At 41.4% G+C, this 16,806-nt stretch overlaps 1 protein-coding gene across 1 annotated transcript in view; it reads left to right on the forward strand.

Moving 5' to 3' along the window:
• Positions 1–16,716, forward strand: part of ift70 (intraflagellar transport 70) — a 20,889-nt gene extending 4,173 nt beyond the window's left edge. Inside the window, exons 6-18 of the mRNA XM_083778917.1 lie at positions 181–196; positions 2,461–2,510; positions 2,862–3,014; positions 4,152–4,217; positions 4,579–4,632; positions 4,936–5,001; positions 6,013–6,089; positions 6,476–6,686; positions 9,706–9,777; positions 11,054–11,157; positions 11,709–11,787; positions 13,104–13,233; positions 15,730–16,716. Coding sequence (XP_083635043.1) covers positions 181–196; positions 2,461–2,510; positions 2,862–3,014; positions 4,152–4,217; positions 4,579–4,632; positions 4,936–5,001; positions 6,013–6,089; positions 6,476–6,686; positions 9,706–9,777; positions 11,054–11,157; positions 11,709–11,787; positions 13,104–13,233; positions 15,730–15,866 — 1,215 coding nt within the window. The 3' untranslated portion in view covers positions 15,867–16,716. The remainder of the gene's footprint in view (positions 1–180; positions 197–2,460; positions 2,511–2,861; positions 3,015–4,151; positions 4,218–4,578; positions 4,633–4,935; positions 5,002–6,012; positions 6,090–6,475; positions 6,687–9,705; positions 9,778–11,053; positions 11,158–11,708; positions 11,788–13,103; positions 13,234–15,729) is intronic.
• Positions 16,717–16,806: the final 90 nt, after the last annotated feature.

Consider the following 16,806-nt stretch of genomic DNA (forward strand, 5'->3'; position numbering starts at 1 on the left):
GACACACACACACCATCCACACAGTACCAGCTGAACAACTGTGAGAACACAGACACACACACACACCATCCACACAGTACCAGCTGATAAACCGAGAGACCACAGACAGAACACACACCATCCACACAGTACCAGCTGATAAACTGTGAGAACACAGACACACACACACCATCCACACAGTACCAGCTGAAAAACTGTGAGAGAACACAGACACATCCACACAGTACCAGCTGAACAACTGTGAGAACACAGACACACACACACACACCATCCACACAGTACCAGCTGAACAACTGTGAGAACACAGACACACAAACACACCATCCACACAGTACCAGCTGATAAACTGTGAGAACACAGACACACACACACCATCCACACAGTACCAGCTGAACAGCTGTGAGAACACAGACACACAAACACACCATCCACACAGTACCAGCTGATAAACCGAGAGACCACAGACAGAACACACACCATCCACAGAGGGCAGCTCAGAGAGAAAATACTAGTGGAGATGAGAAAAACAGAGAGACATGCATAGGTGCATGCATAAGAGAAGCAAGGTGAATTAATGACAGAAATTGAGACAGAGCGCATGGATTAAAGTCGCCACAACCATCATTTGGATTCCAGAGAGCATCTCTTCTATGGGTCTATCAATGCGTCTGCTACACCTTGAGAGCTTATAGACAGACTATTTTTGGTTACCGTATTTATTTTAAAGATTAGAGCATTTGAAGTGGTCTATCATATTAGGTAGATGTGTAGTTGTAAAAGATTGTTTTAGGTAGATGTATAGCTGCTGTATAGAAAGGCCTAACCAGGAACTGGGGTTGCAAATTAGCCTTGGCTACAAACCCTATGTACAATGCAACGGTTTCATGTTTTTACAACTTGATACATTGTTTTTTGTATTGTCCCTGTTAAATAAACGTATAAATAAAATAAATATGTTTAGAAGCATTTTCCATAAAACTAGGATATTTCATAAAAGTTTAAAGCAGTATGTGATTTATTCACATGGTTGGCAGTATGTAGAACAGCAGGAACAATATTACTAAAACATTCATTCAAGTTTTGTTTATTCTCGAAATTACACTGAGTAATCAAAATTTTCAGTGTCGAGTAATACAATATCATATAGACAAAAAACATCACAATACATCAGAAGATCAGGAGAAGAAAAACAAGGTTTACATGTGAATTACATAGGTTTACAAATAAAAAGCTAAGACTAAGCTAATTCTAAAAACAGTTACATATTGTGGGGGTCTGTATGCTCACCAAGGTTTTAAAACGACTAAAGGGTACCAATGTGGTACATTTTATGTAATTTGCATTCTTCGTATTGTGTTAATAGTTTATTAAACACAGCGCTATTGTGTGGGGGCTTCGTTCACACTGTTTCACAGTCTATCGCTTATTGGTCTAACAAAAATAATTGGAGAGAAGCTCTGAGAGGGGAGTGGAGGAAAGAGTGACAGAGAGACTTGAGGATCAAAACAAGTAAACAAGAGAGAAGGGGTGGGACGGTTGAGTGAGCACCCACACGGAAAGACTCCAGGCTCCCTTTTATCTCAAAAACTGTCATACAGATTTATTTGCTTTGCAAGAAGAAGTCACAAAAAAACCATACAGGTGTTAGTACCTTACGCTACACAGTAGATGTTATTTTAACTTACAAATGGTTAATGAACATACAGGACTTTCCTGTGTACACACTCACACGCACCACACTTTCTCATAACCCCCTTAAACTTCTGACATAATATTAGGCAGATGGCGCTTACAAATAGTGCAAGATCACGCTCCAGCGTGATCAATTAATGCTGCCAGAACCATAAGGGCAGGATCTTCTCTCTCATCAAGGGTGGGAGGATGAGACGGATATTCCAAAACCCCAGAGACAGAACTTGGCGCCGACTCCCACTCGCTTGTATGTCAGTGTGTAAATGTGGTGGTTCATTGCTGTGAGTTGTTGAAATAAAAATAAAAACGGGAACACAGCATTGTGTGCTGAGTTTTGAGTGGCCACTTAGTGGGTTTACGTCTTATTAGCCTATATCGCTGCTGTCGGGCAGAAACCTTATTCTAACTTTTTGTGTTTTTTCGGAAATCAATGCCCTACTGCTTACTTGATCATACTACAGCGTCACACAAAAGCATCAAAAGTTATACAAGCTCGAAACATGCCGTGCAGCTATTTTCTTATTTGAATCCTTCACCCGCCGACGTGCCCAGCGAGTTCAGTTGGAATGAGAAGCAGTGGTTTGAATTCAGGGTGTAATATCAGTAGGGAGTGCAGTAATACCATCAATAGAATAAGTCAAAAGAAACAACATCCATTTGTCACCCAGGATATGCATGTATGCAAACAATGAACAACAGAAATGGAAACATTTATGGACCGCAATTCTTCGTTTATTTATTTGTTCATTTTTATGTGGATTCCTCCAGTGGAAGGTGCACAGGATGCCTTGACCGACATGCCTCCTAGATCGGAAGAGGTATGTCTGCCATCTTTCTCCCAATAGTTTTTACATTATTGTGTGTGTGCGTGTGTCTGCAGCCCACCTCATACACAACACAAAACACTCGCAAGCAGGGAAGCCATGATCCCTTATGCTCTATTTTAAATTGTATATTGTCAAAAATGGTGAAAGTGATGCTCACAATTAACACGTCATCGCTATTCTTTTTTTAAAATATTTATTTAAATGAACAACAAGGGTTATATAGAACCTTTGTCCAAAGTGCTTTACAATGTGCATTACATTCACGCTGATGGCAGACACCAATTGGACTGTGTGTGTGTGTGTGTGTGTGTGTGTGTGTGTGTGTGCCTTCCTGCCATATAGGAGCTGGACGCGGTGACCCTCCACAACCAGGCTCTGATGAACATGGACAAGAAGCCCACAGAGGGGTTTGAGAAGCTGGCCTTCCTCCTCCAGCAGGTCCCCTTCCCCCCGGTCACCTTCGGCAACCTGCTGCTCCTCTACTGCAAGTATGAGGTAAAAACACCATAAAATGAATGTGCTCCTCTACTGCAAGTATGTAATTTAATGGCATTCAAAACCTTCCAGAATGTACTGTACATATCACATAAGTGTGACATGGTTCATCGAAGGTTCGGAATACCCTGTCTACAACACTAGTAAAACTGCAAAACATTGGGGACAATTAAGTTGAAGTGGAGCAGACAATTGCACAAAAGAAAATCCTTAATATCAAGTGAGTTTTTAGATTTGTTTTGGATTCAAATTCAAAAACGGCAAACATAGCAGATGTACAAGCGTTTTGAGCTTCCGGATCTGATGAAGTAGTGCGTTAATTAAAAAAAAAGAAACCACACACACGCACAAAAAAAACCCCACAAAACGTTAGCATATGGAGGTTTCTTCCCGGCAACAGCAACGTTGTACAGCTTCAGTCTTGCCTGGCTCATGATGCCTTTCTCCTAATGTAACTAATTATGCGCAGCCATGAGAACGCACCGCTGGTCTGTTTAACGAGTGTTTCTGCCGGTGTGGGTTTGTAATTGTTTGGTATTAGGAGGCAGGATCTCACCCACCCTCTCCAACGTGGTGCGAGCCTTAACCCATTTACGATTATGATTTTTCAAAAATAGCAGACCTACAAGCTCATAGCGCGCCACTCGTTGGCACGCCATGAGCTTGTAGATCTGCTATTTTTAAATAGCTAAAGTATAACATCATGCTTAGTTAAAACACCAAAACGGGTTCCCGTCCGGAATGGGTTAATGAAAAAGTTGCACCCCCCCCTGCTCACACACCACAGAGACAATTTCATTAAAATGGTATTAATGACACTGTTGGCTTGAGTCACTCTGTGTCTGTCTATATTTAGTTTTAATCAATTTGGTTTTAAGAATAGACTGAGAAGAGATGAAAGAGATCGCTTTAGATTGTGTTTAATGTTTGTCGGCTTATTATATTTGTCATGAGTTATTTATTTCGTTTATTTTTGTTTAAATCCAGTTGTTATACATCATTCGTTGCAATATTAATAATGTTCTTCCTGCTGAGGCAGTGACTACCGGTAATAAATCAAAAGTAAAGTTCTGTCTGTCTGTCTGACTCTCACTCTCACTCTCTCTCTCACTCTCTCTCTCTCTCTCTCTCTCTCAGTATTTTGACCTGGCTGCTGATGTGTTGGCTGACAAGGCTCATCTTACATACAAGTTCCTCTCCCCAGTAAGTAATACCAGTGGTGAAAGTACAAACTTTAAAGTAGCGATACCACAATGCAGTAATAGTCCTGTATTTAAAGTCGTTCAAAGTATTGTCATGAAAATATATAAACTTAAAGTACGGTATGTGTATTTATTTTACTGAGACAATAAGTATTTTACAAGTGTGAACTGGCCAAGAAATTACACAAGTAAAATTAACATCTCATTATCTAGAAATGGTCCATTTCACAATAATATTATTGTAATTAGGAATTATGTGTTCATCATTATTGTTTACAATAATTGCCTCTGAGTTGTTGTGGAGCATAGAAAGCTTTCACGTTTGTGCGCTGATTGTGTGCTGGTTCTTTTTTCACCCTCAGTACCTGTATGAGTTCCTGGACGCCATGTTGACTTGCCAGACAGCGCCAGAAGAGGTAACTTCTCAAATGACCCTCTGTTCTCTGTTCTAGATAGATAAATGACAAAATATTGCTCACTCTATGGCCAGTCTGAATCAAGCATTCTCTCTGGCCGCGGTGGGAATGCAATCAACTAGCTGAATGAATGGAAAACTGCACTGCAAAATTGTGAGTGTTCATTTTGCTCGGACAGTGTACAAATGGAACCAAATGGAGTAGTAATCTGTTAAACTGAGAAGAACCTGTTTCTTTCTGTTCTGTGAAAGAACCATTGTACGGTTCAAATGTTTGCCCTCCTGTCTTGTCTTGGTTCAACAGGCCTTCAGGAAGTTCGACGAGATGAACGCCAAACTGACGGAGCAGCTACGCAAGCTAGCCAAACAGGTGTGCCTCAGCTTTTATTCATGTACCACTCAATAATGGTTGCAGGCATGTGACTTAAAAACAGTAATAGAAGCAACACAATACACACATACATTTAGTGGCAAAAAAAATTGCAAAGGGTGCAGGAGAATTCTTCAGCCATCATGACTCCATGTCTTTTCTCCCTCTAGTCTCCGGAGACAGACTATTGTCTCACATCATTTCCAAATGCTTTTCACCTAGGCTGAAAAATGTGTAGAAAACTAAGCGGACTGCTGTATGTCAAATGATTCAGAGCTAAGCTTGCTGCCTAACAGAAATGTGAATGGGAGTATTACTGTATACTGTACAGACTCAGTACATTGTTCATCATCACAATAATGATCACATGATCTTATAGGTCAGTGGTTCTCAAAGTGGGGTCGTGGGACCACCTGTGGCACTTGATGGGGTTTTAATATCAGATGGGTTTGATAGGGTTTCATTAGGGTGATTAAATGTGAAACTTCCGTTCTGGTGCCCTCTTGTGGCTGTCTACTATTAGCCTATCAAACACTAGGAAGTAGGAAATAACAACATCGCAATAACAACATCTCACCTACTGTACATACAGATCATTAAAGGAACAGCAAGCTGTACCAAAAGTAGCCTCGGTACCCAGGCTTTTATTTTCGTTCGCAATCGGCTCACCAGAAGTAAAAAGGGGACAGTTTTGGACAAGGTTTACACCCGTTTACAACAGGGCTGTGCAGAGAGCACTGGGGGGGCAGGGGCTCAAACTCCCTTATTTGCCCCCACACATAAGCCCTTATTTGCCCCCTCACACAAGCCCTTATTTGCCCCCAAACATAAGCCCTTTTTGGCCCCCCACATAAGCTTTTTTTGCCCCCACCCCCCTACATAAGCCCTTATTTGCCCCCCACACAAGCCCTTATTGCCCCCCCCCCTCTGCACGTGCCTGCCCGACAGTGACGTATAAACAGCAAAAGGTTTGACTGTGATTGACTGCAGTTCTTTCTCATCTCCTTAAAGGTGCAAGAGGTCCGGGTGGCTCGAGACAATGAGGGACTTAAAAAGGCTCTGCAGGACTATGACCAGATGCTGGAAAAGTGAGAGACATACACACACACACACACACACACACACACACACCGCTAATTGTGTTCAAGTGGAAATAGAAATACTTGAACTGTGTTGATATTTTTGAGAACTTGATTGTGTTTCTTTTGGTGAGGCATGCTCTTTTCCCCATGAACACAGCACATGTGTCCGACTGTCTGTGTCAACTGTGTCTGTGTCGACCGGGGGATATTATAATAAAAATAAACGATAAACGCAACATGTCTTGAAAAGGTAAGATATAACGAAAAGGCCTGTCAGAAGCTAAACGCAGCGAGAAATTAATCTGGCAGTCGTTGAGTTAATATACCGGTAGCTTAATATAAACATCAGTCTTTAAACCTACTGTACATGAAACCTCTTGTCTGGTCTCCAGGTACATCCCGGTGCTGATGGCCCAGGCCAAGATCTACTGGAACAGGGACAACTACCCCATGGTGGAGAAGATCTTCCGCAAGTCGGTGGAGATCTGCGACGAGCACGACACCTGGAAGCTGAACGTGGCGCACGTCCTCTTCATGCAGGAGAACAAGTACAAGGAGGCCATCGGCTTCTACGAGCCCATAGTCAAGAAACACTACGATAACGTGAGTCGGTCGCGGTGGGTTCTTCTCGGGCCCCGCTACATTTAGCATAAAACACTACGATAACGTGAGTCGGTCGCGGTGGGTTCTTCTCGGGCCCCGCTACATTTAGCATAATACACTACGATAACGTGAGTCGGTCGCGGTGGGTACTTCTCGGGCCCCACTACATTTAGCATAATACACTACGATAACGTGAGTCGGTCGCGGTGGGTTCTTTTCGGGCCCCGCTACATTTAGCATAATACACTACGATAACGTGAGTCGGTCGCGGTGGGTTCTTCTCGGGCCCCACTACATTTAGCATAATACACTACGATAACGTGAGTCGGTCGCGGTGGGTTCTTTTCGGGCCCCGCTACATTTAGCAAAATACACTACGATAACGTGAGTCGGTCGTGGTGGGTTCTTCTCGGGCCCCGCTACATTTAGCATAATACACTACGATAACGTGAGTCGGTCGCGGTGGGTTCTTTTCGGGCCCCGCTACATTTAGCAAAATACACTACGATAACGTGAGTCGGTCGTGGTGGGTTCTTCTCGGGCCCCGCTACATTTAGCATAATACACACAGTAAGATCCTTCAGTGTCACTTTAGTCATCTGTAACTCTGAGAGTGTATAAATGGAACCGAATGGACCACTATGGGTTCCATTTGGTCCCATTCGTACAGTTAAAGTTATGTTTGGTTAAATAGAGACGGGCAGCTCAGATTGTAATTTTAAAAAGCAAGTAACATTTAAAATGGCAACATTTAAAAAAAGGACAGTGTGTGGATATAAATGCTTTCTTGTGTCGTGAAGCAATGTAAAACTATGACTGTTTGTCTGTGCAGGTAGACACATGTATTATATATAGTATGTCACACTGAGTGCAAATGTGTCCACCAGGGGGTGCTGACCTCCCTCAAACTCTGAGGGAGGTTAAACCAATGGTTCTCAAAGTGGAACTCTTAGTCTTAAGGGTTCCTTTAGTTTAGTTTTGGAGTACCCTCAAAAGTCTGTAACTCAGACAGTGACCTTTAGATTTAAGGGGAGACTAAAGATTGAGAATGTGCTTTGTGCAGTGATCTACGTTTTGCGGGGGAAGCTGGGTCCATTTAGAACCCCCAAAACTAAACTAAAGGAACCCTTAAGAGTTCCACTTTGAGAACTTGGATTCATTAAACTAAATAATTTCTCACTTTACCCCCCCTCTGTTGGTAATTATACCACTATGTCATAGACACACATTTTAATAACATTAATATGTTGATGTTAGAATTGGTGCTAATGTATGTTGAACCAGTCAGTGTTTCTTTTGTTGTTACTATTGAAGGGACTTGATGTAAAAGAGAGAGGTCCGCACACAGCTCTGCTCAACAGTGTTTAATTTATTTTATAACACTGGCATTGGCAAACACAATGTTTTGGCCAATTTTTTCCAATGTCAATTGTGAGTTACCGTCAACTGAGGCCGTTAAATGTGTAAATGTGTACACAGTACACACGCACGCACACACACACACACACACACACACACACACACACACACACACACACACACACACACACACACACACACGTGTACATGTCCTATGTCCTTCACCTCAATGCTCAATGATGCAAGTCGATAGGACAGCTGTTCCAAGTCCAGACATAAAATGGTTGACAGGTTGCCTGTTTGTTTGTTTGTTTGTTTGTTCCATTGCTATGCTCGCTAGCTGGAGCAGTGTAGCATTCAGGAGTGTCCCTGCAAGCGTAAGCCCTCGGTAACAAGACCCAGAGACAGCCCATGCTCTCCTGTCTTTGCATGAGACCTGCTTGTTTGCCTTGTTGGAGTGGTGTTTGTTTCTGCTGTGTTGTTGTGTTCTTTATCCTGTATGTATGTATCAAGATTCCCAAAGACATTAACCTGGAGAATTGGAGTGTCACATGTTTACTTTATACAGGGTTTTTGTAGGTCTTTAAAACTCTTAAAATACGATTAGGACATATTTTTGGAATAGTTTGGATTGTGAGTTTAATGGTACTTCTTAAAAGTTGCGTTAACTTTAGTCTTGCTTTAAAAAAAAAATTTGACATTTTTATGGATCACACTTTAACAAAATTACAAAATGAACCCAATGGGGATCCAATAACCAGTAATATTTTCAACCCAGATACCATAAATTAAATTAGGATAATTTTATAACTGGACATGTCCTTTATCCCATTCTGACCGGGCACCCATTTTGGTGTCGGCATCATGTTATGCTTTAGCTATTGAAAAATAGCAGATCTACAAGCTCATATCGCGCCACCGAGTGGCGCGATACGAGCTTGTAGGTCTGCTATTTTTGAAAAATCGAAGAGCGACTGACATTTTTAGAATCTGATCTCAGGTCAGAATGGGTTCATCAGACCAGTGTGTGTCCGGTGGAAACCTTGTATGAATCTGATCTCAGGTCAGAATGGGTTAAATAAATACATATTTGTTTTACTGGTATGGACATAAAATAGGTCCTCATAAATGCCTGTACATTTACCTGTAGAAAGCCCTGATGAAACAACAATTACCAGAGTGGACTCTAAAGCTTAATTTATTCTCCATTGCGTGAGGGTGTCACTTGCCAAAAAGAACAGATCTATAAATAAACAATGCGTACAGTAGATCTGTTCTTTTTTTAAAGTGATGTCGTCATACTACTGATTAAATTAGGCTTCAAAAGTATTTTGCCGTGGACCCCCATCTGAAAATGTTTTGTGCCAGGGACCCCCAGAAGAGAAGTATTTTGTTAATAAATTACCGGTATTCAAAAGGTTCCAAACATCGATCGATATTTTTCTGAAATGTTCAAAAATATCTACAAGCTCACAGCGTGTCACGTGCCACGCTGTGAGCTTGTACATCGCTATTTTTAAATGGCCAACATTTAATAATAATAAAGTGCTTCAAATGATGTGTGATACTATATTTACTACTTTTGCTGGGGACCCCCTGGAACCACTGCCTTAACCACCTTTGCGTTTGAACCTTCTCTGGTGGTCCTTTCTCTCTCCAGATCCTCAATGTCAGCGCTGTGGTTCTGGCCAATCTGTGTGTTTCCTACATCATGACCAGCCAAAACGAAGAGGTCAGTTCATATTGGATGTGCACAAACTATTGACATTGTTCATTGCCCATACACGGAGGGACTGTCCGTGTGTTTAAAGGACAACTTTAGTTTTTTTCAACCAAGGTTCATGTTTCAGGTTATTAGAGAAACTAAAAGGTGAGTGTTCATTTTCTTTCATTTGCTGCTTTCTTTCGTTTTGGGGATTTTTGCAGTTTTTGACAGGGGGGCGGGGGCATTCGAGCATGGGGCTAAATATGTATTTTTTTACAAAATATTATGGCGATTTATTTTTTTATTATTTACTATAGTCCTAATAAACCCCAAGAAATTACATCTGGCCACAAAAGATCACAGGATCTATTGAATGTGACAAACAGACATATTGAGCCTATACACACAGTATTATCCTTCCCCCAGTAGGCTACCTTCACATTCAGTAGATCATGTGAACTTCTGTGGCCAGATGTAATTTCCTGGGGTTTATTAGGACTATAGTAAATAATAAATAAATAAATCACCATCAAATTTGGTAAAAAAATACATATTTAGCCCCATGCTTGAATGCCCCCGCCCCCTTGTCAAAAATAGCTAAAATCCCTAAAACGAAAGAAAGCAGCAAATGAAAGAAAATGAACACTCACCTTTTAGTTTCTCTAATAATAACCTAAAACATGAACCTTGGTTGAAAAAAACTAAAGTTGTCCTTTAACATATCCAATGTGTGTCAGTGTGTTTACATTAAACTTTTCAGTCGCTGTGACTGGGTCATTTGGGATTCCATAGAAGCCTGCATGTCTTCTATGGAAGCATGTTGGACAGCAAAAGTAGCTAATCTACAAGCTCTCAATGTGCCCCAGATGTTTCGGTTATATTTTTAAGATTAGAGCATTTGCCTAAGGAAGGTCCCTAGTGACCGAATCGTTGCTTCATTAAATAAGACAGTACTCTTGTTCCGAGCAGATACACAGTGTGCGGGTGTACCTTATTGCTTTCAAAGATTAGAGCATTTGAAATGCTCAATATGTGCAGAAGCATCTTGCATAAAATGGTCTATATATTTCATAATGGCAAAGGTTAAAGCCTTCCAACCAGGTGATTTCTTCACTTGGTTGGCAGTGTGTAGACAGTAGAACACTAGGAACAATAGTACTAAAACATCATCGTTTTACATGTTGTGTTGATTGTTTAGGAAACAGTGCTAGCGTGGCGGCTCCTTTTACACTGTTTCACAAATTGCACATTATTCATGTTTTGCTTTAATCCATGTGTTTAACATGTCCACTGGGTGTGTCAGGCAGAAGAGCTGATGAGGAAGATTGAGAAAGAGGAGGAGCAGATCTCCTATGACGATCCTGACAAGAAGGTCTTCCATCTCTGTATAGTCAACCTGGTCATCGGGTGAGTCCCCAAATGAACTTGACCAAGCATTATTTTACAAAAAGAGAATTAATCAAATAATAGCAGTCAAATTTTGTATATTTTTATTATGCTGCAGCCAGGTTTCTTCCGGGCTTCCAAAGTGTACCAACTTAAATTGTGATATTGTCGCTTTCAGACGTGTCAACCTGTGTTCTAATCCATCCAATGTAGTTATTATTTAGTCACAATGTGTTTTTAATACTTTTCATTGGTTAAATATGTATAAAACCCACAGAGAGACCTAAACACTTTCAACCTGGCTCGCCTGTTTGTTTTGGACATTATTGTGGAAGGTTTTACAAGAAAATAATATAATATTTCAAAAATAGCAAATCTACAATCTCACTCATGTCGCAATGCGTTGTGAGGCTATAAAATATGGTTGCTTTATGAAAATTAAATAAAACAATGAAATCTGGAAATATGAGGTTGGGTTCTCAAGTGGATGTTCGACACATTCGCAGTGGGAGCGCCCTGAAAAACGGAACGTGTCCATGTGTGTGGTTTTATGAGCTGTGACATTCTTTCAGGACCCTCTACTGTGCCAAGGGGAACTATGAATTTGGCATCTCCCGCGTGATCAAAAGCCTGGAGCCTTACTACAAGAAGGTCAGCCATTTTATTTAGTTTATCTTTTGGAGGTTCTTGGAAAGAAGGCACAGCTTCCACTTTGTTTACATCTCATGTGGTTTCAAGGTCACTCGGCATGTGAAGTTTAATTTATGCTCTGTCGTACAATGGTGTCATGCGCCAAAATAGCAGCTCTATAAGCTCACAGTGTGTGAGCTTGAAGACTGGCTATTTTCGGCGCACGACGCCACACCAATGAAGTATAAATTAAGCTTAGTTCTCGGAGAGAAGTTGTTGTTCAATGGGAGTGAGCGCCGTTGCAGAGAAGCTGAGAGATGGCGGCGTTGGTGGTGGTAGTGGGATGATTTCATGTATGTTTTCGACAAGCGGCTTGCCCTATACAGAGCTCTCTGCCTGTGGGGATGTTTATTCTGCCGGTGCGAGTCAAAACAGAGGCAGTTCTGATGCCTGTCGGAACTTTTGTTCTCATTGTAAACACAACAGCTGCCAGAGTTCGCCTGCACCTGAGTCCACTTAGCACCAGCTGAACACACAAAGCCATCTACGGGGACGTGAACCCTGGTTTTGGCCAAAACCTCCACACTCAGAGGCAGCCAAAGTGAGAGCAGTATAAAGAGTGGGGAATTGGACCGTGGTTAAAACTCACCAGATGGTCAAAGTGCCAGACATCATTGGCCTCATGCTCCCTTCAAATCACCATCGTGTCGCCGTAGGTGCATTGTTGACCTTGTATTGATGCAAAAAAAAACCCAACAACAAACAAACCAACAAAAAAAGTTAAGCTAAGCTGTATGCACACTTTAAGTTTAAAGGGCCTGTTGTCTGGCATTTCCCGCAAACCTTTTTCCAAAGCGTACCGTACCATGGCTTGTAAGCTTGTTTTATGTTTGACGGAGCCGTTGGATTCCGTTCATTTAGGTTACGGCACGCAAAACAACATGCAGAGATAGATAACCCTGCACGTTTCATTGCATAGCATGGTTATTCTTTTGTCAAAGATGCTATAGCGTACATTTTGTTTTACCTATAACATGCGGCTAAGCTGTGAATAGACAATGATCTATTATTGACAGTGGAGTGTCCCTTCAAGATAAAAGAAAAATAGTCAGTACTGTCCAGGTTGTAGCAGTAGCTTAACAACTTGAACCCTATATTCTTTTTCATGTGATGAGTAGCGAAAATAGATGATCCACAAGCTGTGAGCTTGTAGATCATATATTCTTTGGAAATTTGCCCGGACCTTTTGTTAACAGACCTATCTGTTAACAGAACCTTTATGACTATAACATGTATAAAGCCTTTTTTATGTAATTTCTCTCTGTCTCTGTCTGTAGCTGGGGACAGACACTTGGTTCTACGCAAAGCGCTGTTTCCTGTCACTGCTGGAGAATATGGCCAAGCACATGATCATGCTGAGAGACTCCGTTATACAGGAGTGCATTCAATTCCTGGAGCACTGCGAGAGTAAGGAGACACACACACACACACACACACACACACACACGCTATGGAAGCATGCCATGCACTGAAAATAGGCTATCTACAACGTCCAACACGTTGTGCTGCTGTTGTAAACTTGTACATAGCCTGTTTTCGCCTATTCTGTATTTTAAGATGAAAGAGTGGTCAAACTAGCAATAGAATGCATATTCAATCTTCCAGAAAATGCTAATGATCTCACATACTTTATAAAAGCAAAGCCTGACATTGGCGCCGCCAGACTGATAACGTGGATTCACTCACGCAGCGCTTCCTCCCCAGTATCAGGAGGCGTGAGTGAATCCACGTTATGTGTCTGGTCAAAGCCAGACTAAAAGTTAACCCTCTGGTGTCTGGGCATTTTGTTTTAAATTACAAAATATTTTTTTGTCAGGGCTTGTATGGCCGACTTTAGCATCAATGTGTAATTTATTCAACTGGTTGGCTGCATGCCTACCAAAATATTATAATTTATTCTACATATGGTGCTATTTGTAAATTGTTTATGAAACACAGCACTAGTGTGTGTGTGTGTGTGTGTGTGTGTGTGTGTGTGTGTGTGTGTGTGTGTGTGTGTGTGTGCGTGTGCGCGTGTGCGTGTGCGTGTGTGCGTGCGTGCGTGTTAGGGGCAGTGGGGGATGTCGTATATTAGTACCTAACAAAAACTGTACACTTGCCCAAATATCTGTGCTTTGTCTAAAATTTCCAAAACAAGCATGAATGTTGGTGTCTTTTAACTGCTTGTAATCATACTGTACACACACACACACACACACACACACACACACTTACATAATACATATTTATCAGTCATGATCCCTCGCTGGTAATTGGGGGTCCCTGCGCTGTGCCATATGTATTTAGTCAGTGTGTCATCATGGCTGTTAAGCTCAGCCCTGACCCCTGTATGAGACCACTTGTCACTCATTCTCCACAGGCTACCAAATGATTTCCTCAGCTCTCCTCCCGAGAAGAACATATTTTCCTTTCTTTCTTCTCGGGTGCCTCGTGCGCGTGGCTCATCGTGCAGTCTACGTAATAGATTAAATAGATAATCGAATGTAGCTTTTTTGATACTGACTGCAAAGTAAAAACATTGGCCTGAGGATGGCGCTAGAGGAAAGGTCACTGGTTAACTCAAATGATTGGGTTTAATTTCTTGGAAATCTGCCTATTAGTATTATTTGGGGAATTGGATGTTGTTTACATAATCATAATGACTGATGATTGATTGATTGATTGATTGGCATTTACATTGGTCATGAAAAGTTAACATAACAGTAACATATCGTTGCTGTCTGGCAGACAGCCAACCTAACTCAATTTTTTCAGCTTTTCTTTTTCTTCTTTTTGAGTGGTGCAACCACTCCAAAGAACAGCAATGTCCGTGTTCACCTACCTAGGCTATGTGTTGGTCTTTGTGTTGGTTAATGAGCACGAGTATATGACTCTGACTACCAGTAGTGGCACTGTTGTGCATAAATAGAGAGGGATAGTGCTGCAGCCTGCTAATGAGAGAGAGAGAGAGAGGTGGGGAATTAAAAACCTTCAGTGCACTGTGCCTACAGTGTGTAGGCACAATGCAAGGAATAAATGCATTCGAAGGAAGTCTGATCTAATCATTTTTAGATTTCTCCAGTTTAATCCTGAGTTTAAGTTTTGTTGTGTTCAAGATCAGATTTTAGGCATGTTTAAGCCTCCAGGAAAATCCGTGTTGAGGTTCTTAATCCACTGTTTTTCATTAAAACGTCTTTGTCCTACTGTCCAGTTGGGATTGTGTTGAAGTCCAGCGCATTTTAGAGCTTCAATGCCGTGAGCCATGAAATGTTGAACAAACCTTGTGGTTGTCTTTTTTCCATTGTTAATATTGTATCTGTGTTGTCCCAGCCTTGTACCTATTGTTTTACCCGTTTCTCCGACATATTGTAAACCACATTTTTCACATGTGATTAAGTAAATGCAGTTGCTGGTTCTGGTTGTTATTTGTTGTTTAATCTCTAATACGCACCACCCAGTTATTATGTCTGTGTCCCCTTTATGCCCATATATGGAGATATGTTTCAAGATATGCACTGCACTCTCTGTGGGGGTGTGGAACGCGTGTGACCAATTTGAAGTCGTTTTGGCGAACGTTTCTCGAGTTACGTGCATTACAACCGTACACACAGACAGACAGAGACGTGTTGCATTTATAGATAGATAAGATTTTCTTCAATTACTGAAAATACAGATTTTTCATTTACTGAAAAATGAACATTTTGGAGTTGGGTGGTTTCTCCCCGACAGCAGAGATATACAGTACATGTCCCACCATTATCAAAAGGATTTAACCCCCCCCCCCCCCCCCCCCCAAAAGAAACAGGCATTTTATGTGTGCGCGAAGGCACACTTGTTGAAAGTCTTTGGGTCAATGGATATGCGTGCCTCTCTCTCTCTCGTATCTTAAGGTGTCTCTCTCTGTCCCTCTTCCTCTCTGTATAGTGTATGGTAAGGAGGAGCCAGCCATCATTGAACAGCCTTTAGAAGAAGACCGCATCCACATCGGTAAGAACACGGTCACCTACGAGGCACGCCTGCTCAAAGCCCTCTTCTACGAGGTGATTGGCTGGAACCAGTGATGATGTTATATCCCATGAGATGCATGAAGGGCACTGTGATGATGTTGGCCATTTTGGACAGTTTCTGCCCGACAGCGATCAATTTCAACATGACTATTTACACTTTTTATTTATTAAAACCCTCATACATCTCATGCAGGCCTTGACTGCTTTCAGGCATATTTTCAAACACACACACACACACACACACACACACTGGGACCTCATTATTTTGAATCTTAGTACAGCTGGGTAGCAGCTTTGGCAGTCATACTGTAATTGCGTGTGTTACAAAATAAATTATATAACTGTTTCCTTTTGGTTTTGGGAGAGGATATGGCCATACTGTTGCATTCCAACCCCAGAACATTTCACATGTTTGTCCGGTTTCCATGTTTACAGGAATTGTTCAAATTTTTAATGAGCCTGTCTGTTTTCTCTCGAGTCCGCCCCAAAAGCCTTCCATGCTGTGTTTTGAGTGTGGTGTTGGAAACAGAAATTGTGAGGGTTCTTAAAGGACGATTTCACCCATTTTCAAGTTTCAACCTATCGTTATATAATTGCTCCTCACTAGGCATGTAATGCAGGGCTTGACATTAACTTTTTGAGGCACCTGTCCTTCGTACAAGTACATTTCCCATTCACTTGTCCGGGCACAAAAGTCACTTGTCCGGAGCACGTGCACTCACCTACAGTGATTACAGTAATGGTATGAGATTTTACAGTATGGTGATGGTATCGTTACCGTATACCACTGTATTTCACAGTGTTACATTTGTTTTTTGTACGAAAACATACTATATGTCGTTTTTCATGGTTTTCGACAATGACAAAAAAAGAGAGAAATGATGAAAACCATGAAAAATGACATACTATAGTATAAAGGTCAACACTGTTTCCAATATCTTGAAATCCTAAATGCACTGGTTTCTTGGATCGGTATTCAAAGAAACTGAACTCT

The sequence above is a fragment of the Protomyctophum parallelum genome (assembly GCF_964188405.1).
Source record: "Protomyctophum parallelum genome assembly, chromosome: 13".
Lineage (NCBI taxonomy): Eukaryota > Metazoa > Chordata > Actinopteri > Myctophiformes > Myctophidae > Protomyctophum > Protomyctophum parallelum.